We start from the raw sequence: 27,410 nt of genomic DNA on the forward strand, positions 1-27,410 counted from the left end.
GATTTTCAGTTTTTGTTTTAAGGTTGTTTTTGGGTATTATTATAAATCAATTTTATAATATAATTGATCCAATGAAAACATGGGACACAAAAACCTTAAATAGTCATTTAGATTTGGCAGCACGTCGACTGAACTTGACATAATATTATATTATTTTTCTCTCTAACATATTTCTTCAGTGAAAAACAGCGTTATGCAGTTGTTTTTTGTTTTTAAAAAGATACTAAGTGGGTCAAGAAATAAATCTCAACGGTTTAGACGCGTCTGGATTATCCTTATCAAATCCAAGTCAAATGATAAGATTCTACTGGACACATGGATTACTGAAACTTAGTATTTTTGTTAGTTTTCTAGAATATTTTAGTTTTGTCTCGTTTTTGGAACTATCTATCTTATAAAAAGTGATTAGATTGCGTTAGGAATTTAAATTAATGAGCAATAATGTGCATGGCGACTAGATACATAAAATTAATTATATTGTATAGCCTATCAGCACAATTTCACAAACTAACGACAAAGGTGACCCCATAAAACATAGTACTTACACGCCCCATAGAATACTAAGCACCATGTATAAATTCTTTTATTAACTGACGACAAAATCGAAACTAGACTAAAGAATTATAGTGTAATACGCCCTGCATATGTTTCAAAGGTGCTTATTTTTTGCTAAACTATTTATACAAAATGTCATTTGATAGTGGTAATTAAAAGTGACTGTTTAAGCTCTTAATTGCATATTATCTAACTTAAAGACACGACAACGATGAAAAAACATGTCTGTAGTTTAAGGGCCTCGCATGTAAACTTTTTACATGCAACCTTTTTTAACTGTTTAAATTATTGTCGAACATTTTCATTAGCATCATGAAACTTATTACAATTTCGTGGACAATGTTAAACTTGAAAAAAACATCCGAAAATGATGTTAACAAGCAACAAATGTGCGTGCGCAGTTTTTTAACGCCATCTATCGATACGGTTAGGACAACATTCCCAAAACCGATTTGTCTTCGACATATTTGAGCGCGAAATTAATTCCGTTATACCAATATGGGTGTTTCTCTTTAATTAATCAACTGTAAATTTTAAAACACGTATCAGTTGTATGTCAAATGTAATTAATGAAGGGTAGTTGGTATTGAACTATTTTTTTTCCGATACTACCCTAGACTGGTTGCACGGTGACCATCAATTATGTTCCTTAAAGGGGCTTAATTGCTTTTATCATTATATCTAGATGTCGCTGCGATCGAATGTCAGTTGCGAACGTGAATCCATCTTTCTTTTTTATGTTTTCCTTTTACAAAGTAATATTATTGTGGAATAGTTTCAATGGCGTGGTTATTTTTATTCTTCTTTTGTTTAGGAGCTGCAAATGGCGATGTTCCGATGACTTTGGTGTCGGATTAATTGTTGTAAAATTGGTATTAGTTTTATATTTAACTTGCTTCTGCCAACGGCTTCGCCCGCGTTGCTGTGGGATAAAAAGTATCCTTATAATCCTATCACCCAAGTCAGCTCATACCAAATTTCATCAAAATCCGTTCAGTAGTTTCAGCGTGATTGACGGACAAACATCCAAATAAACAAACATTCACATTTATAATATTAATGTGAATTGTACGTGAGCGTTAAGTCTATTAAATTCTATATGAACGTGGTTGATGTACAAAACTATTGTATGTGAATGACTATACTAAAAGCCGTAATCATCATTAACACAACTACACCTTAACTTCAATCAAACTAACTAAACTTTAACCGAAACAAAACTTATCGTCAATCACTAATCAAATGACAAAACAGAATGTCACACAAATCTAAACAAATCCAAATAAACATTGTTTTACAATCGATAATTAAAAAACTTATTTTGACACTCATTTGACGTGTCCAAAAACGGGTTTGTAACAAGAATTTAATCAACACTTTGGTTCGACAAAAAGTACAAACTGGCTTGAAGAGTCAGGGCTGACACGCCTAAGTAATTCCAACCAATTTTAGGTGTATTATAAATGTAGAACTATAGAAGTATGTTTGTTTGTTTGTATGTTACTTCTGTACGCTTCAACTACTTAATCAACTTCCCTGAAATATTTGAACAATTACGTAGGTAAATGCATTACCTACTTAATTAATTCACGTGGACAAAACCACAGGTTAAAAGCTAGTCAGTTAGAAAATATTCTAGGTACCAATAGAAAACTGTTGAAGGAAACATGATAAGTTTTTAGCAAAATTTTTTTTTATTTGCTACGAAACTAGTAGACCTATTTGAAACTCAGTTTACTATGAGTAGTCAATTTTTTATCCAGATATTCAAACAAAATTATATTAAATAAAACACAAGTGAAACCGCAGGCGCAAAGCTAGTGATTGATGTAAGGGAAATTGTTTGTAGGGTCATATGTAATTGGTAGCCGCGGGCGAGACGGGCACCGCTTAAAAAGTAAGGTTGTCAAACATAGTGTTACCGTGGTCTTGTTTATTTACGAATAAGTGTTATTTAGTCTGTTTGTTGTGTTAGTTATTGTGGTTTATTTAGTTATTTGTATTTTTCTTGAATTAATTTTTATTTTGGAGTGGCTGGTTGATACAAATTGCCAAAGAAGATAATTGCTGTGGACTGCCTAGCGGGTTAACGGGTGCTTTTTACTCAGTAAGAGTCTAACACTTCCTCTCGTCTCACTCAATGTGGGAGAAGCAAATTATGATTTTTACACTTAAATTTTCGCCTCGCAGTTTCATTCACGAGGAATCAACAACAACATCTGATAGTACATTTGTCGAAATCCCACCAATAATTTTTTCATTGATCTCTACTCTCTATTTATCAACTCTAGACTTACCAGTAACAGTCTTTGAGATTTTATAAACTTTTCAAGACGTTCAACCCTAAATATAAGTACGAGTAGCATACAATTAACCAATAATAATAAAGTACCTAATTATTATTTCACCGAAAATTTTCTCACTGACGCTTGACAACCTTAATTCTCCGGCACCACCCATCCACGTTAAGGTGACAGTGACCTTATGTCCAAGATAATAAGGGTTATTATTAAATCAACGCGTTATTTTAAGATTGTACTAAGTTTTATTTCATGTTAGTAAGTATCTTCACACATTTTGACCTTCATTTTTGTTTTGTTTTATATTAGTCTCTAATCGAGGCATCGTGTCTTACCGAATCTCATATAGTTAGACCTTCAATTTAAGAAGTTAATTAATCAATTCAAGAAGTAAGTAGTTTACTTCACTTACTACATCCAAGATCAATGTTTTCAAAGTTTTGGTATTAAAATCCAATCCATCCACTATATTAAAATCTCCTTAAATTAATTCAATAATACTTTAATCCACACTTCAGCCTAGTTCTTTGCAAAACAACAAACTGGATAATATTAAAAATAAAACAATTACAAACATATCTATAGTCTTAAAAGTTACTACTAGTAATAATAAAACGCAAAAATTAAACACCAACCCAAACACATATACAGCATGATACAAAAATATGAAATAGTTTTCATTTTATTAAAATGCCTGAACAAAAGCCCGAGGTAAAAATGTTTTGTGAAATATTTTAACTGAGGCATTCCACTTTAATGCCAATAATGTCGAGGGCCATTTATTGCCTAAAATACATGTTTTTATTATGTCTTCCTAGGTTTGTCTCGTTTTTGTGTAATGTTTTGCAAATAGTGACGTCACTGTTGTGTTCTTTGATAAATACACTATCCAATAAAGAAATAATTATTTAATTTGGAGCAGTAGTTTCGGAGATTAGTGCATTCAAAAAAACATACTCCTAAGCTTTATATATTATTAAGAGTAAATATCTTAATCAATCGAAGGCGTTGTGAGAAGCACATCTTCACCAACAGCCCTACATCCTACATTAAACAATCAACAAAGCACTCCTATACTTCGTATAAAATCAAAAGAACAAATGAACGAAACTACCCCAAAACTCTTCAACAATACACAACTAAACAAACAATCTATCAAACAGACAAACAGACAAATACTTGAACACAAACATTGTGTAATCTCACGTAAAAATTACCCGAAAATTGGGGAAATGTATTACCCTTGATTTGGGGTAAACACGTACGAGTGGGGTAAACTGATTCTGACTTATCCAATTACGACCCCATGTTAACGGAGGTACTTATTGAGAGGTCACTATTATGGTGGTTGGGCGATAGTTTTTGGGAGTTACTTGTTTAACTAGTGGTATTAGTGGACGATGGATAGTTTTGACTTTGGATGAAGTTTTGAAACTTACAGTTAAACTTAGAACTTTTATTTATTATTCACTTACGTCGATTGTTAAGAGATTTGTCATCGAGTCATTTGTCCACATTTTTTTATGCATAATAAACAACACTATAGTTTGCTAAATTCCTTCTACTTTTTTTGACTTGTAAATAATTGTCTCACTTTCATCTTAATTCCTTTTATGAGAATTAATAAACCTTTAAAAAAAGACCTCCAAAATCTTCTTGAATTGCTGTCACCCGCCCCAGAAGACACCATAATCAAACACTATTAGCTTCACGTTAAATATCTACTACACGACACATTCCCATATCTCCTACCACCATAATAATCTCCCAATAACATAAGGTGTAATGATTTTACCCGGTCAACTGGTTCCCAACGATGGGATCCCACACCATAGCTCCAACTAATAAAATAGAAGCGGAAACATCTTCTGTTTTATGGGGAAATCCGATCAAATCACATGATTGGATCTCTTCTTAAATTAGTTTCATTTATCTTAACTAAGTTTTTTTGTTGTTAGGGATAGGAGGGATCCTTTCTTTGGGTATTTATTTTCTATATTAGTTGATGTGAATTGTCCATTTGTACACTTAGGTATGTTCGTTAATGACTAGCCAAATTGAAATTATTATGAAATAGTTATATGGTTTTAGTTCTAGCCTAATTGATATTATTATGAAAAGAGAAATGCAAATAATAAGCTTTTAAAACGAAAACAGCTTATTCCTTTTTAAAAGGCCATCGAGGCATGTCTTCTGGTTTTGCTGGTGTGCATGGGCGGCAATGTTCTCTTATCATCAGATGACCCGCCTGCTCGTTTGTCTCCTACTCCATAAAAAAGCTAGTAGTTCCAATACACAAAATAACTAAAACTAACTAATAAAACTTAAGTTCTAATTCTTCTTATTACAACATGGCATTATTTTAGCACATTTTAAAGTTAAATGACAAAGATATTAATGATAATTTTTGTGTTTGTTTCAGGAGAAGTCCGGCGAGCCTTACCCCGGTAAACTATCGGTAAAGTCGGACCTTAGTCCTGTGTTTGGTGAGTATCTACTCTTATTTACTTAGTTATTACATAGTCTACCTACTATGCTATTTTTATTGCCACAAAAATAGATAAAATGAAGTATTTATAGACTATATCAAAGGGTGACCTTATAAAATACATACTGTATTCTACGAAATGCTATTTCTGGAAACCGATTTCTCTACAACAGATTAAAGGGTGTCCCAAACTAAATAATAAAACTTATTTACTCCAGGATATAACAATAAAAAAGTACAAATATTTCCCTATCGATATAAATCTAATAATAATAATACAGACATAGAAACCAGCCGTTAAACTTCAACACTGTAACATAATTATAACTCATACAACATATCACTGTATAGTTTGGACCAATAAATCTCAATATCATTAGTTATATGGCATTACTATCTTACCGCCTTGATTTACGATGTGAATTAAAAGCTAAGCGGGCTTGAAACAGAAGGTTTTTTATATATTAATATATAAAAACTTGTTGTTGTCTAACGCTATGTTAAAAGATCTAGAAGCTTGGCTAGGTATACTATTATAAGGATCATGGAAATAGAATAAACTTCTTTGATATAAAATTAGAAATAGCCAGAGATTCAACGTCCCTTGTTCAGATTAAATATTCGTGAGAACTTGAATCCTTGTACTCAACAGCCTCACCATATCGCCTAAAGTGGGACATTACCACAAGAAATAACCCTAAAAAGCTCACTAAACCGCTAAGAATAACGTTTCTTAAAAATATCCTTAACTTTACATGATCTCATTAAACACTTCCTTTTACTTTTTCCTCTACCATCATGCACCATAAATACACCACATATTACACCCAAAAACCCTTTCATGTACACGATAATCGATCTTATCCATAAATCGTTCGGTCTAGTGATGTGAAATTGATTTCGTACCAACTTTAAGGCCAGTATTACGTGGACTTAATGCCGCACTGCGCTCCGGGCCATTAACTCGGAATTATGTATGTTTTATCGCCAGCTTATAATCATCTGTCACTATCGTTACAATATTTTCGTATAATTTCATCTTGCCCCACCTTCGTAGGGATGCGGTTTGTCGATAATTGTAACATGATCGATTGATCTTATGACCTACTGGTTAAAAGATTGGTAACAAATCGATGTAATAAATCCATCAAAACATAATTGGCAAAACCTACGCTTTGTACTATCCGTAATATCATAACGGTTTCGCGAACAATTTAACGACGACATATGTCTTTAAAGTTGTCTACAAAGATTAATACACGTACTTCAATGAGTACACTTCAATTTAAAACTTGTTAACATTCATTGTAACATATAAACATAAAGATGTCTCAACTACTTCAAGTACTATATCTTGTCTTTCATCGCTGACGATAACGGCACATTACCATCAATCATACGAGCATAATCTCTCGTCAGACTCAGTTTTATCGATAACTTTTCTCACGTGCATATCGACACCCGTCCATCACTAGCTGTACCTCGTTATTTGTTGTTATTAGTGTTGTTTTTTTCGTTATTTTTTTCTTCGGGATGTTTTCGAGAAACCGGTTCGAGCTCCTAATCTGATCAACTGGCCACGACCCTGCCTCGGAACCAGTAAAAAGACCATAATGAAATGACTTACAATAAAAAATGTTGAATTGTTATAGTGTTTTTTAGTTTACTGCCTATTTTGGGGCTTAGCCCGAGTTTAGTGTTGGATATAATGAGCCAGGTCTTATAATAAGATTTTTGAACTCTGAGGATTTGTGGTGTTTCATTCAAAACTGACAGTAGCATGTAAAATACTGAACATAATAAGATAAAATTTGGCGCACAGGGAGACTGGTTTAAGTAGCTAATTACGTTGAATATTTTTTATCCTTATTAAATGGATGACGTCTTACTTATAGTGTAGTAAAAATCATTAAACAGAATAAAAAAAGATCATACAGAAAGAGTTTCAAAGTTAAAGTCAAAAGCATTTATATACCAATTAAATCATTATCAGGTACTTTTGAAACATCAACTAATAAGGTGTCAGTGAAGCTTTGTTATCCATCCAAATTGTAGCTTCGAATGGAGAAGAACGATTGAAATAAACATGCTAATCTTACTCCCAATAAACCAAAAAATGTCGTAAAATCTCATTCTAAAACATTCGTAGAAAAGCTACTAAACAACTAACTGGTTTTAAACAAATTTACTAAAATGGAATCCGAAGATAATCCTAATAACATCGGAACAAACTGTTTATAACGATTTAATACTAAAAAGTCAGCTTTTTAATAAACTAATAAATTACTCTTAGAATAATTTATAATCTAGAAATTATGTTTAAATCAATTAAATCGTGTATAACTGTGCTCTCGATGTTATCTGGTCTATGAATAATATTAACACTACAATAACTGAAATAGTACTAGATTTGAGTAATCAAATTAATGCACCGATAAATTAGGTTTTAAATTAAATTGTTGGATGACTGACTGATTCATCAACTGTTTAGAATTCCGTGTGGAGATAGGAAAACGACCTTAGTTTCAAAGCAACGTTGTTGTTGATTTTGCTATCGATTTTAACAAAGAAATCGAAGTTTGGATGTAGTAACGTATCTATACTACTTATAACGTAACACTAAATTTTCCTCAGCAATAACTCCCTTTTCCAATAAATATACATAAAAATCAATTGCTGTTCGTTAGTCTCGCTAAAACTCGAGAACTGCTGGACCGATTTGGCAAATTTTGGTCTTGAATTATTTGTGCAGGTCCAGGGAAGGTTTAAAAGGTGAGAAAAAATGTTGGAGGCAGTACGAAGTTTGCCGGGCTAGCATATATATAGCAATTACAGTAAGATAACTGTAATTAACAATTTTGCCTCAACTATACCTTATCTAACTCCAAAATCAAAGCACAAACCTCATAATCAACAGTTGCACCAGAGCCCATTCAATCACCAAAACAATTCAATGACCAATACAGAAAAATCACGTCTTACCTCCAACTTCAAAAAACAGGCCACGAAAATATGAAATATCTACTTCTATGGCTTCTTTCACGTTCACACACCTATTAATAAGCTACACGTGTCAGTCGTAAGTACTTCACACCTGGCTACTTAAAGATATCACCAATAGGATCGATATGTTTCATATCCTTCCTGTTTTACTTTCCTTATCTTTGCTACCGGCCATTTCCAGCTACTAGTTAAAAAAAATCAGTATTGATAAATCTATCAGCCTAGCAGAGTTTACACGAGTGATATTTGCCAATTTTTGTGTCATTCAAAGCAAAATTATATTGATAATACTGAACTTTTTTTGATAGGGGAAAATCATCCAATGGCTTCTCCCGCCTTGGGTGAGGCGAGAGGGAGTGTCAGACTCTTACTGACTAAAAACCACCCCGTTCCTTCTCTTGCTTTGAGCCGGTGCCCCGGTAACCTATTACGTTGCCCGCGGATCGGGACAATACAGACCCTAAGTTCAGTTTTATGAACACACGGATTGTTGCTGCAAAAGAAGTCAAATTAAAGGCAAAAAACCATTCAAGGCAATATTTACAATGGAGTATCAAATGATTCTGTCCAATAATCGTCTTCGTGAGGTTATTGTTTTATCTCCGATCATCCAACCCCTTTAAGAGTTCTTAGCAATTTGGTAAAAATCCTCCTATTTCCGAGACCTCAAAAATCCCATGATTCCATCTTCAATTATACCACTTTTTACTATCACCAATCCACCAGAATGTCAAAGTTGAGCATAGCTACCACCAGCCAACTATTACGAGAAGAATGATTGGCGTACCTGACATCAATTCTTCGGATGATCAGCGATCCAGAGTTTCTGGCGCCCGATTAAATCATCAGCAACTGGGCTATCGGCCAGGCTGACATGTTGAGAAGAAATATCGTCTTAATGAGTGGTTGATTACATTTCAACGATTGGAGAAGTAGTTGATTAGTGATAATGTGAGAAAAACAAATGGCTAGGGCGATTTGCATGCGGATTAATCAGTGATATGCACTTGATGCTTAAATTAGAGTGAGGATTTTAAATAAGAGCTTAGTGTTGTGAAAGAAACTTGGTGATTACTTAATTTTAATCATGATTTTATGCTACAGTGCATCTTCTCTATTTGATCTGAAAAGTAAATTAAAAATCCTTTGAACAATACTCGCAAAAAAACCTACGGAATCAATGAAATAAAACATCAAAAAAGCGAAACATTTCTAATCTTCTAAAATCTTTTATCCAAATTAAATTTATAGCACCAATTCAAATCATAAATTAACGTTAAAAATTTGTTCGAAAATATTTTAATTTAATAGCAACACAGAGGTTTAAGTTGCCAGTAAATACGTCACATCCGCTCCAATAAACTCGTGTTCCATATTTGAAACAGGTGAAAATGTGTGTGTAGTCTTGTTTGTCAGTCTGTCGCCTTGTCTCTCATAAAGTGGTCAGTTTAAAGGGTTTGCAAACGGTTTACTGTAAGCAAATTGCTTGAAATATTTTAATACCTAGTAAAATAGGGGGATCTTGGTAGTATGTATTATGTTACGCTTTTTATGATCCAACCGTTGGCATACTTGGCACTTAGGACGTTCTGGGCGTAGCGTATGACATTTGTGAACGGTACACACAGTTTTGACATATCGGAATAGTGATGGGACGTGTTTTAAATTTTTTATCGATAAATAATGTCGAGCTTTAAAATTTTTGAGATAAGGATGCTAATTCATATCATTAATTTATGTTATTCGAAAGTTATATTTATCCAATCTATTATAGAGTATTTTTTTCAAGTTTCCTTATCGTTGGAATTATTATTTATTTCTGAGTGTGAATCTATTAATTTTATTACGAGATAAAAAATCCACTTGGCTATTAAGTGCTTTCTTAAAATTGCAATACGTGTCCATTTTCCCTTTCCTTCTCACAAACGAAACCTTGACCAACACATAAACACCCACCACATTATCCAAGCCAGTTTTTATCCAACTTATCAACCCTTACCTAATCATTTTTCTTTTATCTCTTTCTTTCACGCCTATTTTCCTAGCTGCATCTCCCTCGCACAGTCAATTTGCGAGTGCCTGTGTTACTACCAGTATTTTGTGTCATTATATCCAGGTTCTAATTGGAACTTGATATGCGTACACAATTAGAGTCTTGTCGTTTTGGATTAACGAGCTTTTTACACTTGCATTTGAGCTTGGTGCGTTTTATAAGCTGAAGCGGTGTTTGAGAATAGTGATGTGGTAGTGTTGAAGAGAAAAAATTGTCGATATAAAAATGTGAATAGGAGATGTTATCGATATTATTTTGTACAATTAAAAGTATTAACATAACTAAACGATGTTTTTCAAAGAGTCAGGTAGAAATATCGTTGTATGGGGACTTTTTTGTTTTAAACTTGGTGCTAAAATTTCGATATCGAAAATCCCAATAACTCCTTAACACGGGAATCGATTCTAAGACCTCGTGTGACCAACGAAGCAGACACTATAATTTATCAGCACCATTATCTGATAAATAGTGCTAAGTATGATGTAAAGGGGGGATTTAGAAAATATATTGATGATGGATCGATTGGTCGTTAGATAAGGTTCGATTCCAGATTTACCTTTAGTTAAATAAGAACATGCAGTATTATGGTTGTTAAGATAACGCACAGGAAGTTTGATAGCTACATTTAGTAAGTTAATTAGGTACGAAAATAGATCTGAGTTAAAGCAAAGTATAAATCTAATTAGTCCCTGAAACAAAGTTAAGATGGTTCACTTTGGCCCTTAGAATTGAGAAATGTAGTAAATGTTTAAAAATTTGTGCGATTTTATAAATGGATCCTTTGCAATTATAAAAATAGATCAACTTTAGCCTCACAAAAAATATTTGATTACTCGTACCTACATAATAAATATATGTATGACGTTGAATCGACGACTACAGATTTTTAATAAATGAATAATGGGTATAATAATCGTTAGATAATGGTTCCGCAAAAATATTATACACATGCCTATATTATAAAATAAAAAATATAATAAAATCGCTCTCGCTCCTCGCTTAGACACCAACGTGAATGGTATTAAAACACATTTAGAGTTCCTTAGTTCCAATACGATATTATAATTTGTTTTGCCAACACTTCGTATTCATATTGTGGTTCCGTTTTTGCATTAATTCACAATATACATTTAAATAGTAGCCATTTTGTTACTTGGTATGGAATTGTACAATTTATGACCTGATAAAAGTAGCCGGGAGCCACTGGATTCAGGACTTCCAGGCCATTGGAGAGGTCTATGTTCACCAGTGAATGTCTTGTGGTGAATATGATGATGATGATGATGAATAAGGATAGAAGATAGTGTTGTTTCATAAAATTTTGCTTTTGTATAGTCTCTGTCCTTGAACCATCATGTGGACTAGATAGTTACCTAGGGTAAAACCTTGTAAATCTTTCTAAAGCTTCTTTGACTATAACTATAACGACTGTAAAAAAATAGATATAATAACAAAGTTAAAATTAAAATAGATGTAAGCACGAAAAAATAGCAGACATTTTAAGCGTACGTTTACATAAAATACAAAATGAAAATCGGAATGTTTAAACAAACAAACAAATTCACTTTCCAATCAAAATAATTCGATAAAAGCCACGTTGACGCGCCCCAATCAGTGTAATGTGTTTGACATCGTCCATTCAGGATCAAAAATATCAATATTCCGTAAAAAAGGCCAAAGTAATACATAATCTCTTTGCAATAATATTTTAGTAGCTTTACCTTTCGTATTGTTTCATTAATAACGTCACGCCTTTAATCCCCGAAGGGGTAGGCAGAGGTGCACATTATGGCACATAATGCCAATGTACACCCACATTTCACAATTTGTGTTGTAAGTCCCATGTAATAGGTGGTGAGCCTATTGCTATATACCGGGCATATTTCCAGACTCCGTGCTACCACTGAGATTTTTTTCGAAAAACCGAAAAAAGCCCAGTAATACTTCGCCCGACCCGGGAATCGAACCCAAGACCCCTTGCTCAGCAGTTGCACTTGCGACCAACGAGGCAGTCATACATAACCTCTCTTGCAATAATATTTTAGTAGCTTTACCTTTAGTATTGTTTCATTAATAACTGGTACTTAATGGCTAAAAGCGTACATTTATACACGATTCATGTACCTCACTTAAAACTTATCAATCCTATATGTCTTACTCAAAATTATCAACAGTAAAATGCATTATCCTGTTTCGAAAATATCACTTAATATCATACCATATTTATACGGACCCCGAGATATTACACACTCACGAGAAATGAATAAAAACTCGGTTTCTCCGCCCTCCTCCCCCTTTTTGTTTCACTCGATAATTGGTCAGTAGGTGAGACGCTCACTTGTCATCAATCATTCTGGAAAAAAGTTACCTTTGTTTTTAAATTTAATTTCCATTTTTTTCCCTTTCTTATGACCGTTGTACCTTACTCAAGTTACTGCCGTACTCGGAGACATTTAAAGATTACTTTTAACAATTTCTTAGTAATTAATAGGCTAGTCAAATTCAATACTTTTTTGGAAACGTCTAAAAGATATTTTCTATAAATTTTGTAAGAAAATAGTGTGTTTGACGTCAAATAGCAGACTTATTTATAGAAAATTAGCTAGAAAAAATCGAAAATTAAGTAGATCATCACATCTTCGAACGAAAGTGTGATATTGTATTGAAAAGTAGAAATAATTTATTTTTGACTGAGGAAACTAAGGACAGAGTGAAGAAACTATTATCTAAATGACTCTGAGTACGGCCGTTAATATTAATATTTAATAATATGTAACTAACCAATTACCACATAGTCGGAGTAGTATGGCATTTTTGTTTAAATAAGGCTTCGATCGGATAAAGAACCTGTGTACTTGCACTTGTATTTACTTATAAATAACAACGCTTATGATCAATAACGAGTTAAGTTAGTTCTAACTATGTTCTAAGGTATCGACAAGCTGATTGAATGTAATTAAGCAAATATGTACCCTAAACTCAGTATATTAAGGGTTGAAATTCTATCACAGTGTTTTAAGTGAGATGGAGTTTCTTGCTCGTTCTTCTCCATTCGAAGCTACACTTTGGAACCAGCACCTAGCTTCACTGACAGACAGACTGACGGACAATTCAATTTGACGTTTCAAAAGTGCCTAATTTAGGATTAATTGAAATAAATGCTTTGATTTTGACTTTGAATATTAATATCTTTTTGAAATAACAGTTTTGTGAATAAAAAAAGTAATGTTTTGTATTAATCTCTTTTGCTGCCAGCTGAATTGAGAATTAGTGGTACGTATTAAATTAATTTTAGAGCTATTAATTAAATTTTCAATGTTCAAAACTAAATTATTGTTGCATACATTTTGTTTACATGAAACCAGCCGATTAATTTAATCAAAAAATTAGTTATGCAAATTCAGTATTTGATATTTTCAGTGCTAAAGCTTTATGTAAATATTTAAGCTATTTACCTATCGTATATAAATTATAAATCAAAGATAAGAAGGGTCTAAAATCAAAAGCAATCACAATTACATACTGTGCTCTTTTTTGTTGAGTGTGGTAAATAATCCAATGGCTTCTCTGACCTTGGGCTAGACGAGAAGGAGTGTCAGACTCTTACTGACTAAAAACCACCCCGTTCCTACTCCTGCTTTTCGAGCCGGAGCCCGGTAACCCGCTAGGCAGCCCGCAGCTCCTGTGATTAGTAGAATTTCGATATCGAAAAACCTTATAAATATTACTAGATTTTGGAATCCCAGGGTTTTGGGCTTTGTAACACTTATTAGCTTATAGTTTTCGTGACACCAAACTAAATTAATTACTTATTATGTTTTTTGCTGGTGCTTTCTTTAGTAATTTTTCTTTATCATATCATTGCTTATTTGCTATGCTTTCTCCGACATTTGATATCGGAATGAGCTATATCGATTGAGCTATCTGAATTTGAGCTTTTTATGTTCTATTCTGTTCTTTTCTATTCTATCCCGTGTTTAACAATAATGTAGTCTCATTTAAAATCGACAAGCAATCACAATCATTAAAGAAAACTAAACGAAGAACTGCAAGCATACTTTAACCAACTTCTTCGGCGAAATACACGCCATAATATCGTTTTTTTAAGACTCCTTAACCAACAAGCTAAAGAGTGATTCACGTATGGTCAAAAATCAAACTCGACCACAATTATAGGCCCCTAGTTATACATACACAAGTTTATTATACACGTTGAGGTAAAATAAATATTACACCTTATAATTTGTGGTGGAACGGGCAGGTAGCAGTTTTTATAACACAGTCTTCTCTTTAATGCAGTTTCAGCTTTATTTCTTTGTTTTTAAAGTTGGTATTCAGTTGGAGTATAGAACAGGTTGGTATACGTTGATGTGCTGTTTGTAAACTGTGAATAATTTTAATGTGTATGATGGATGAATGGTTTTTATCAATACAATCTATACTCTGGTTGGTTTTTGGTGAGTCAAGTAGTTTAAATAGTGTCTGCGGTTTCTGGGGTGAGTTTCGTAATGATTATGGTGTTTCTGAGTTCGATTCTCGGGTTTAAAAAGGAGTTCTTTATGGTAATGAGAAGGATGGAATTACCCAAAGTTTTATTAAAGATACAGATTTTTTTTTCGCGTTGACGAAATTTGCTTGTTTGATTTACGAATCTGTATCAGGTAATAGCATATATGTTTACCCCCTATTACATGATTCTAATAGCATAATCAACATATATAAGGAACAACAAACATAGTGTCACATTAAACACGATAAAACGCTTCCGGCCACTGAAAGTGTCATTTATTTGGACATATTTATCGCATAAAATCGATATAGATAGACCTTGTATGCAAATGGCGTCGATAAAATCGAGATCAAACAATCGATTTCTGAAAATATCGATAAGAATCGTTTATACGTACTATCCATTCATAGTAATCGATAGGATCTTATCTTTTGTTTTAATTTTATTTATTACGATTGCGTATTGATGACATTTTGCGTCATTTTTTCATATTAAGTAACGAGGTGCTTGTAATTAATTGGGAAGATATGATTTTTTTTTCATAATATTGGTTTCTGATAAACTAAAGGCCTTGGGATAAAGAGGTGTTTTTCTTATCCAAGGTCAGTTATTTGAGTGGTCAATATTTAGAATCAGATACGATCCTACGTCATTTCTACTTCTAAAATGTAGAAGAAACAGAAATGACGTCACGTAGAAAGATACGCGATATTTCAAATCGATATAATATCTTTGAAAGTATTTGTTTCAGTAAGAAAATAAAAAATACATATCTAATGTTTAAAAATAATCTACAAGACGGACATTACAATCAAAATTATACATCTACCTATAGAAATGAGACTCTTAACATGTTTAAAATAAAAACAGAGTAACGATGAAGTTTCTAGTTTGTTCTTCCATTTACTAATCTAGATCTTGAAATGAACACCTATATTCACAGTTTGATAGATGACAAACAGACACAATTTTATTTGGACCTTTTAAAAGTATGTATGGATTAATGCTTTGATTAACTACATAGCCAAGCCGCAAAATATCAAGAACAGCAAAAGACCTTTTCAAAATTAAAAAAGAGCTCGTACCTATCTTTTTTACACTCTTCACAGTCCATCAGCGTTGGAACTGAAAATTTAGGTCATGGTGTACGACCTAGCTTTGTGACGATAAGCTGATTATCGGGCTACATCCAGCTATCTACCTGCCACTGAAGAGTTCGGATTCGAACCCTATAGCTACGTAGATTAGTGCTCATTATTTGAAAATAGGTCTGAAAGTGTCTTGGTGTAATGATTGTAAAATCTTTCTCTGTGTGAAAAGAGGCTCTTGGTCAGCAGTAGGCACTTTTAGGCTGATGATGCGTGATTTGCAATCATGATTTCCTAACACCGAATCTCCAGTTCTATCTCTGGATTTAAAACAAGTAATACATAAAAATATGTTTTATGTTAAACGTTTTAATAGGCTTATATTGTGGCGAAAGTGGAGTTTCAGTTTCATACTTAATGTAGATTCTACATCGTCTTCACACTTTTTAGTACATAGGTACTTGCACTAACATAACCTGAAAATATGACAATAGAATTGGGAATAAAAATTAAGTGCCTGGCAGTGTTTAGATACACAACACTGCAGATCGAATCCAGTGACGTGTTATTGGAGAGTCCAATGTCCAGCATTAGACGACAACGGACTGAAGATGATGAATTAAACTTGTCCCTTCTCCAAGAACACCTCTGTCTACCTCTTCTCAGAATGATCATGATATCATGCACACAATAATAATATTCGGGCGAAATGTGAGTGTAATGTATACAGATACACCTGTTCCGTTCTAAGAAGCGAAACTCGTTAATATGTTCTTAGAAACTCCATGTTGGACCGAACTGTAACGATCAATCAATGGCATCACTCAACTGTCTTCTATCTGCATCATTATGGTACATTCGGAACCCTTCTTTCAGTATTCGTCGGTTTTTTATGGTATAATCCGGTAAACGAACAGACGGATCACCTGATGGTAAGCAATCACTGCCGCCCATGTACACTTGTCCCACACTTTAATGCAAACACCAGAGGTGAAGACAGAAGAGCATTTAAAAACGTCCAAGTTTCACTGTCTGCTTATTGCTATACACCGAACTCAAAACGATTACTGAAAATAATATAAAAAACCTGAGCTTGCAAAATAACGTATACAGAAAGTATTAACTATGAATAAATGTGACAGCTTTATATACTTACGCCTGCAAAGACTGGAGTTACTGAAGTCAATATCAATATCAAAATTCCATTGACCTTCCAAAATTCAACTACGAACCTCATTACGAAAGAATTCAAAACTACACCAGTAGCACAATCCTAAACGCGTTCTCTAATATGAAAACATAAAAATGCGTGTCTGTATATCCTCTAGTATTGTATTTACAGCGCATTACACGGGCACATCCGAGGGTCAATATTTGTATAGGCGAGGACCCACCACAGTACTGGGTTTCTTAGAAACGTGCTCACACAATTTTATAGAAAATGGTGTTATGTGAGAGAAATATCTCCTCGATTATGACAGTCGTGTCAATATCAAGACGGTTATTTTGATATTTAATTTAAACGTCTATTTTTGTGCTAAAACTATCCATATTTTTGTAAATAAATCGATATAAGATATAATTTGATTTATATTTAAATTAAAATATCAAACAATACCATTAAATATCATTACGTTATTTCATTACTCCAAATAATTGTTACATAAAACATATTTTAATAGCTTTTACAACTCCTGTTTATCGAAAAAAACAATGCATTTTTCCGAGAAAAAAATGTCGGAATGATAAATAAAGATTAATTATCATATCGACACGATTAAAAGCCATTATTATCATTATCATTATGATAACGTCTCGTTTTGAATAAAGAATGTGTTATACCTTGATTGACATTTATTTAATTGGGTATCCATATTGGTTTTACCGACTTGGCAAAAAGGGTATTGTTTTTTTTATTATAATTAGTTTGTGAGTAATGCACTGTTCGTGGTAACGGTTAGTTTTGAGTTCTTTTTTTATTGAAGTTTGTGGAGGATTAGAATTAAGGAGATGAGATATTGTTTAGATAGGTTTTTGTATGTGTTTAGTTTTGCTGAAGCGAAATATCTATCTACATTGATCATTGTGTTACACTATACCTGCTATAGGTATGATATTTTTGAGTAGAATTCTTAAACAATATATGGCTTACGAGTAACATCACGCCTTTTAATCTCGAGGAGACCATCAGAGACTTATGCCTAAAATTGTCACACACATTTTTCTCATGTTGGGACTCCCAATGTCAAAAAATTTTTTTAGACGTTTTTTAAAACTGTAATAGATGAAAATTATCAGTAAAACACATTGTTTGTTACTTCTATCACTGGCGCCAGTAACTAGCACGCCAGTGTAATACACGCTACTAACTGAATTGCTTTAAAATTGAATATGCGTGTGCGCAGCCTTATTCTGCATAAATTACTTTATTAAACGTTTAATCAAGATTTAATTTAAAGATAACTACTTGTTTAAATAACTGGAGTATTTACTCTTTAACCGTGTTATCAGGTGTAACTACTGTACTAAAGGTTTTAGGTTCGATTCCCGGGTCAAACAAAAATGTCTCAGTAATAGAACAGATTTGGGATTTGTGCCCAGTTAACATCATCGTAGAACCATAGATATTTTAATTCCTCATACAAAAACGCAATTATAATCCCAATAATATTTACCCAACCTAATAATCAAACTTACAACTAATTCACCAAACGAGACAGTCTACCTAGTTATATGTTAAACGATATAATACTATAAGCTAAGCAATTTAGAGTGCTATTTAGCTCACAGTTATTAACACTATATCATTAGCGCAGTTAAAATGGCTTCTAGGGGCCTAGATTCGATTTTATGTGTTACGCTAGTCAATAGTTAGTACTCAAAATTAGTATTACTAGGGCTGTAGTCGTGTAATTTGAAAGGTCTATTTTAAGACACCAAGATTATTTTAATATACTAACTATAGTTCTTCATATAACCTTCTTAAAAGTTGAACTTCAGAATCCGCATAGCAGTTTCTGAGATTGCTGTTAACAAACGTATGAACTTGAACTTGATTATTTCGTTCTAGATCTATTTACGAGTTTCGATATCTATTTATATTGCCTCAAACATTTTTTTCACTTTCCCTGCACTTCCACAAATAATTCAAGACCAAAATTTAGCCAAATCGGTCCAGCCGTTCTTGAATTTAAGCGAGACTAACGATAGCAATTGATTTTTATACATATAGATTAGTAACGTACAATACAAATATCTTATTAAACAGTCTATCACATAAAAAAGGTAATAATTAAAAAATATAAATTAATTCCGTAGATTTATAGCACAGACAAACAAACTCACTGGAAACTTAATAAAGACAACATGGACGGTTTCCATGAAATGATATTATAACAACTAAAGATATGTATCCAAAGAAACTTTAATAGATTCTAAATGGAGCTTTTTTCATTAAAAAAGTTATAAAAACCAGTCAACCAATCGGTACTCACTTGGGCGATTTTATCATAAAACTAGCTGTTGTCCGCGACTTCGTTCGAGTAGAATACTAACTTCCATCGTTAATGATATGGTTTTTCATGAAAAACATGTTTCTAAAATAAATTTATCTAATAAAAAAATGTTTCAAAAGTGCCTAATTAAGTCTTACTTGAAATAACTGTTTTGTCTTTGACTTTGATAAAAATAGGAATATTGTGCTTACACCATCTCACCACTACAAATAGCACTAGTATGGGAATTCTCTTAATTTCTTAAAAGTTCTTATAATAGACATCGAAGCCGTAGCCCTTTAGTCACAGATCCCCAAATAGGGCAAAACAAAGAACCTTCCAAGTACAGTCCCATTAAAAATCTTGGTTAAAAAATTGACACTTGAGACAATGATTGATTTATACGCCTATTAAAAAGCTATAAGAAGGTGATAATATAACTACGACACACGAAAAAAACAAAACAAAACTGTATACTGTATGAATCCATCTATCTATGTATTAAAAAAAAACGTAGGTATATTATATGAAACCGGGGCTCCAGCTCAAAGCAGGAGAAGGAACGGGGTGGTTTTTAGTCAGTAGGTAAGAGTCTGACACTCCCTCCCGGCTCGCCCAAGGCGGGAGAAGTAATTGGATGATTTTCCCCCCTCAAAAAAAAAAAAAGGTATATTATATGACTCTATCTATCTATAAAAAAGGTATTATTAAATAATTCACACCTTCACACAATATTATAGAATACGGACACGAACTATGAAAGAACATAAAGTACAGTCAGTTGAAACTACAAGTCACAACAATAAAAGTAATAAAATTTTGATTGCTCGCATAATTGTTTTAGTACAGTAGATTGTAAACACTGCGGTGTTAGAACGATGTTCGTTGACCATTAACTATGGAGATTCTTTGAATTACATTTAAGAATTCTTGTTTGGATTCCACATTTTTACGCGTTCTTAGCCACTTTTTTCTCTTTATCTGGTAAACTTCTAGTGTTTGTAATTAAGGTGTTATAGGTATTGTATTAAGAAATCGTTATTACATTTTGCACCTAATTGTTATTTTCACTGAAGTATCTGTGTAGCTTTTTATTGCATTTGTGGAAATTACTGTGTTTATCAGTTTTATTGGAGTAAATGTAGCTTAAATCAAACCTTTAATAAAAGAGCGTATTCCTTTTTAAAAGGCCGGCAACGCACCTGTTTCTCCTCTGGTGTTACGGGTGTCCATGGGTGGCGCTGATCGCTTACCATCAGGTGACCAGAATGCTCGTTTGCCCCCTATTCCATGAAAAAAATAAGCCTTAGTAATTTCCGAGACGAGAAAAATAACAGTTGTAACGTGCCAAAAATGGCGCTTCATCTAAACCGATATCTGAAGAGTTAGCAAAAAGATTTGGCTGCCAAATCAAGTTCGTATCGAGTGTAGCGACGTCACTAGGCGTCTGCGCGCGCAATTACGTTAGTAAATTACTTCTCGTCGACGTGTAATTTGTACGTCTGCCACGCCCTCGCGCCGTCTGCCACTAAGTTTTGTGTCTGACTGTACTTACGCTTTCTGAGTGATTTTGAACTTTTATTGATATTACTTGGTGATGGACCTTAGTAACTTTACAACTGAGACTGTAGTCTGAATCTAGAATCTGAAACAATTAGATGTAAGTACTAGGCAAACTGATTGCCTCGGTGGCCTAGTGGTTGCAAGTGCGACTGCTGGGCAAGGGTTCTCGGGTTCGATTCCCGGGTCGGGCGAAGTATTATTGGGCTTTTTTCGGTTTTTCGAAAATTCTCAGTAGTAACACGGAGTCTGGAAATGTGCCCGGTATAAGGCAATAGGCTCACCACCACTGTGAAAAGTGGGTGTACACAGTGGCACTGTGAAAAGTGAGTGTACACAGTGGCATTACGTGTCATAATGTGCACCTCTGCCTACCCCTTCGGGGATTAAAGGCGTGACGATATGTATGTATGTGTACTAGGCAAACATAAAATTATTACGTTTAATAATACAATTAAGATTGTCTTTAAAAATGGCAGCCAAAGGAAATGGCTACATTAGTTTTATATCAAAACCACTAGACCGTTTATAGTGTTTCCAGGAAATGTCGTAATTGAAGAATTATATGATTACGACTTACGCCGCAGAGATAAGCACAGGTTTGCCTAAGCACGCAGCTTTTGCTTGCTGTAACGTAACGTACCTATATCAAAATTAAAAGCAAAATGTAGATAGACTCTGTGTTAAGAATCTTTTAAAAATTTTGCATTACATTTGTACTTTTACTCTTGATGATAATAATGGTTTCGTTAAAACTGCTAGCAGAAGGCTGGTCGCAGATGACTATTTTAATTAAAAATTACAAGCAATGACCACAAATATCTATATTCTCAAGACAATGTAATAATAAATGGTGGACCATTATCAAATAAACTTTAAAAAAAAAATGTTCAAGAATAGTTGAAAATATCAAAACGTTTTCCATATTATCAACTATATACTGACGCTCTACTGTCCTCTGACTGAACCTCTAACTGACCCTCTGGTCAGTAGTTACACTTTTAACCACTAAACCAACTATTTTCTCAATTAATAACAAATATTCTTTGATTGCAGGTAAATTCGAGCCGCATCCAGCAACAGGATTCAACATGGGTTACCTTATGGCGCCGTACCCTTACCCCAATGGGGGGGCGCATCCCCTACCCGTCTCTATGGTAAGTCTTTACTTTATATACATAATACCTATGTTAAGTACTAACTTTTGCTAACGGTCTCACCATACGGCAGCGTTCCCAGGTTAAATACTATATACGTTATATACGTTCAGTAGTTTCAGAGTGATTAACAGAAACCTAACAAAATTTTCTCATTTATAATTTTATTACTGTGATCTAGCTACTTCAAGTGATATCTATCAAAATCAGTTCAGTAGTGATTTTTTTTCCTGTCATTAAAGAATGACAAATATACATTCTCACAAACTTTCACATTTCAATATAATATAAGTAGGATATAAAATATTCCAATTTGCCCACTATCTCACCTGATGGTAAGCAATGATACAGCCTACGATGCAACACGCCTACATAAGCAACCTATTCACTCGGGCCTTGAAGACACCCAGGTCCCTACCCTACCGTACCCCTACTCTTAACGATTTTGCATTTTGTAAATCGTTTTAGTTGAATGCTAAACTCTCCCCCTGTTTTAACGATTGATGGGGATCTTTTTTTTAATCTTTTTTTTTTGATGAATCAAGAGCTCTTTTTTTTTGTTTTTGGCGGGGAATGAAAGGGAAAATGAGGAATGTGTTTCTTTTTTTTTCTTATAATTGTTGGTTGGAAGCAGTTTTGTGTGTTTGTTTAGATATAATATTCGTATTGTTGTAGATTAATGATAATTGAGAGTGGTTAGTATTGTAGCTTCTCCACATTGATAAAAAAACAACATTAACTGCCGCACTCAGAGACATGTAATGATTACTTAAACTATTCCTTAGTAACAATTTTGTATCGAAAACAATTGCTAAGGACTGGGTTAAGTAACCGTTAAATGACTCTGAGTACGTCGGTAAGTTATTTAACTCTTCTTAGCGCCTGTTTCACCACATTCATATAAGTGCCCGATAAACTTATTTGACAGATAGTGCATACAAATTACGTTCTTAATTCAAAGTTATCTGATACTTAGCGGCTACCCAGACATTGTGAAACAAGTCCTTAATCAAATAAATGTATTCTATTCAAACGAAATTAAAAATAATAACGTGACGTCAGTCAATACGTTAACCGATACGTCGGACACTTATGACGGACGCTTAGCGGAACATCTGATTCCAATGAACAGTTTTCCTTCGGCAGTTAATGCTTTAAAAAGTTTACAAAACTACAGAATCCAGAACTATACTTAAATATGGACCTGTATGTATGTATGTGCGCGTAATAATACAAAACCACGTATATTTACACAATCTTCCACTAACAAACAGAGTAATGGTCTTCCGAAACGTAGCTAATGTCTGTGATACTATTTTTATTGAATAATTTCCTCGTAATAACCACACCACGTGTTCAGCTGGAATCGAACCCGGGACGCGCCGGAAACGGTAACACAAACAGTTTTTATTTCTGACTGCATCCTGCTTTCGGACCGCACTGTACACTGGAAGAAATTATTTCCATTTTAATTATACATTCATATCTTATTTTAGTTGGTCCGTTTGTTTTTTAATACCTGAATAAATTCATATAACTTCATTATTACATTTCATATTACTATTACAGTATACAGGCTTCAGTCTGTTCCGTATACAGCAATAAACTCACCCTCTAAAACATCTCTGCTTACACCCATACACCCCTATCGTCTGTCAACCCCTTTATGAGCAAAAGTATGCCAATTATTTTGATCAAGAGCTTTGACTATAACTTGACACATTGACAGGTGTCATTCCGAAATGTACTACTGAATTCATAGTCTGGAAGTTATGCGCTTTCTTGCGATGTTTTATTTCATACAGCAAAATATAGATACAATACAAACATTAAACAATCTTAACAAAAAATATCCACAAGTAAAGCAAGCGTAAATCGCAGTTTTGCAATCGCAATTTCGCAAAAAAACAAAAAGAAAAATATTCATACACAGTAATCCCTCTGCGAAGAATTTATTTGAATCTCGAATGACCGAATGAGAAGATTTAAAAATCGTACGTAGAACGTCGGGCGTCGTACGTCAATATCGTTCAATACCTAGGGCTAGTACGCATGCACGGGCGCGCCATTCAAATCCTTTGGAACGCGGTAAGAAACGAAAAAAGAATCCGCCGCGAAAATATGAAACTCGAAACGCAACAGGTGGACATACGACCGTCTCATTCTTTTCTATGAGATTTTAAGTTTCGTCTCTGTTGTACGGAAGCCGCCCCTACAGTCGCCGCCCCCGCTCTGGGGCGGGAAATTTAAATGAAGGAGGGGTAGGGATGGAAATGCTTTTCTTTTTGCTCGCGGGGTGTATTTTAGGGCTTTTGTCTGGGTGAATGCGGCCAGCAATTTCGGGGTCGCTTGCGTTCGTTCCGTCTCGGGATTTGAAAATCGAATATTTTATTTTTTAAATTGAATTTAAACGTTCGTTTATTGGACGTGTTTGAATGAGGAGGTATTTAAAACAAAATGAATGAACGAATGAATGAATACGTTTTACTTCAAAGATTTTAAGCGAGGCTGGAGCGAATATAATGTTGATGTTTTTAATCTATTTTTGCATCTTTCGCCTTCCTATTAAGATAACGCAAATGTGCTTAAGTTTAGTATTACTGTCACGTTTGTACAAAAATGAGACATTATCGTGTTATCAGTTAGTGGGCATCCATGGCTAAATAAGGCTTTTGTTAATAGAACCTCACAAGCGGATTTCCTAGTGCCCGGTTCGGCACGGCGATTCCTGCTATCATTAGAGAATACTTATAATTTCAGTTTAATACGTTTTCACGTGAGTTTTTTTTAAATAAAATATCCAAATTAAAAACAAACTTCTGTTATAGTAACATATGTTTAGTTTGTATACTTTACTCTTAAAAAAACTCTCCGATATCGAACAATATAGCGTCGAAATGAAACTCAGATCAAAAGCAACAATTAGTAAGACCCGCAAACCTCCGCACAGATATCGAAACCGCGTTACATTTTACAGCTGCGAATCGCCCAACAAATTAATGAATCCATATCATATATCCCTATTATTGTCGGTAAATTAATGGTTTTAATACAAATAATGTATTTAAGTGAGTGAAGTGATCGGCCATGGAATGATAATTTATTTGTACTTGAGTGTCATCTATTAATTTAATGCAATGGGCAAATGAATGGGGGTATTGGGAAAATTGGTGTTATTGAGAATTTAAGGTTAATGTAGCTTTGTAGTTTGATGTTGTTTTTGTATGGTATAACGAGCAGACGGATCACCTGATGGTAAGCAATCGCTGCCGCCTATGGACACCCGAAACACCAGAGGCGTTACAAGTGCGTTGCCGGTTTTGGGGGTTAGGAATTTAAGGGTTGTTGGGGAATCGGGGATTGGGAAAAGGGGTTATTGGGCCTTCGGTAGTTTTACTCACAAAACGCAAGCGTTGTTTCACGTCGGTTTTCTGTGAGGCAGTGGTATCACTTCGGTCGAGCCGGCCCATTCGTGCCGAAACATGGCTCTCCCACACTTGTCTTGGTTATAATTCCCACAGTCAACCCGTTAAACCGTTTTCGTAGTTCCCGGGTCAGACAAAGTATCATATTGAAAGTTTAACGTTTCCTGGCTCAGGGATCGATCCTAATCCTTTACATAATTGTATCAACATTGGAAAACAAAGAATAAGTGTCTAATTACCATCTTATTTGTCATACTGTACGCCATCATAAATCCCGTGACAAGTTAGTTTCTAAATATAGATCACCCCTATCCCTTCCGGTGTATGTTGCGCATACGCATTCGACAGACAAACAGACGGAATATTTGTTAGTTAGTTTGTAGTCCAAATAGATCGGTTACAGCATATTATGTTAGTCAGGGGGGTAAGCACATTAACAAGCAGAAGTTGATCCTTTGGAAAACAGAACATGAAATAAGAAATAAAGAATAATTTCTTATTCATAGGTATTTACGTGACTGATGTGTATTTGGGGGCAAAAAAGCAGATGGATCATCTGATGGTAAGCAATATATGGCATACCGAGCTGTGGACTACCTAGCAGGTTACCGGGGCTCCGGATCGAAAAGCAGGGGTAGGAACGGGATGGTTTATAGTCAGTAAGAGTCTGACACTCCCTCTCGTCTCGCACAAGATGAGAGAAGTCATTAGATGATTATCCCCACTTAAAAAAAAAAAACGATCTACAGCAGACATGGAAATAATTACTGGAATATAGTTATTTCTACTACAAACAATACGAAGCTCCCATAAAACATAAATAAACACACAAACAGACAAGTTATCAGTAGAATTTAGTGCTAGTACGGGACTATCATCACGACTTATCGCGAACACGTCCCAGCGGCGTGAGCAGACAGTCACCTAACCGAGATAGTTTGGACGTGGACTGTACACGTGGAAGGCTGGGATAACGGGTGTTTGGTTTCCGTGTTGGGCTAAAGTTTCCTGAGGCTTTTTAGAAAACTCCTTTTTTATGCTCTTGTAGGTTTAAGTCCCATGTGGTATAGTTTTGCTAGATACGAAATTGTAAATTTGTTGTATGTTATCTAGTCTGACTGTCAGAGCTATCTCATCCAGGTTCAGTTTGATACTGTGGATGTGTAGTGAGGCGTGTCTAGTTTGGTTACTTACGGACACCACGGTGTCGCGACTGGTGTCCCGGTGAAATATAGTCCTAAAAGCAACTTTTATGTCCCAATAATTATAAATTAAAAAGAGACAATGAACACTAACAATATTAAATAAATATTGTAACACGATTACAACATCTTTACGATGTTCAATTGATATTGTATCAGTGGTGCTTATTGTACCAAGTGTATCAATTTAAGGGGTTACAACGCATGCAGGGTTAAGTGGTAGCAGTCAATCAATATTATTATGTCAATTCAATCAGTTAACAATTCAGTGTCGGTTTGTTGGATGTTGGTTTTTTGATGTACATTTTACATTTGGAATATACCAATATGAGCACTAAACCTAAGTATGCTTATTATTTTACAAAAAGATGGAGGTGTTATACTCAAAATGTCTTAATTTTATGCAAACTTCGCTGTTATAGCTATGTTTGAAATTAGTGAGTCGATAGGTGGTTTTACTTTGGGTTTGATTGACTATAGAGTAAAACTAAAGACTACTCGATGTTAGCACACACACACACAACGTCACGCCTTTTATCCCCGAAGGGGTAGGCAGGTGCACATTACGGCACGTA

The 27,410-nt window shown here is 34.2% G+C and overlaps 1 protein-coding gene across 7 annotated transcripts in view; it reads left to right on the top strand.

Moving 5' to 3' along the window:
• Positions 1-27,410, top strand: part of LOC118280562 (protein pangolin, isoforms A/H/I/S) — a 149,641-nt gene that overhangs the window by 53,532 nt on the left and 68,699 nt on the right. For all 7 annotated transcript variants that reach the window (XM_035600648.2, XM_035600643.2, XM_035600647.2 and 4 more), the window contains exons 3-4: positions 5,278-5,341; positions 22,108-22,208. In XM_035600648.2, the coding sequence (XP_035456541.1) occupies positions 5,278-5,341; positions 22,108-22,208 (165 nt within the window). The remainder of the gene's footprint in view (positions 1-5,277; positions 5,342-22,107; positions 22,209-27,410) is intronic.

This window comes from Spodoptera frugiperda, chromosome 16 (genome assembly GCF_023101765.2).
Source record: "Spodoptera frugiperda isolate SF20-4 chromosome 16, AGI-APGP_CSIRO_Sfru_2.0, whole genome shotgun sequence".
NCBI classification, from domain to species: domain Eukaryota; kingdom Metazoa; phylum Arthropoda; class Insecta; order Lepidoptera; family Noctuidae; genus Spodoptera; species Spodoptera frugiperda.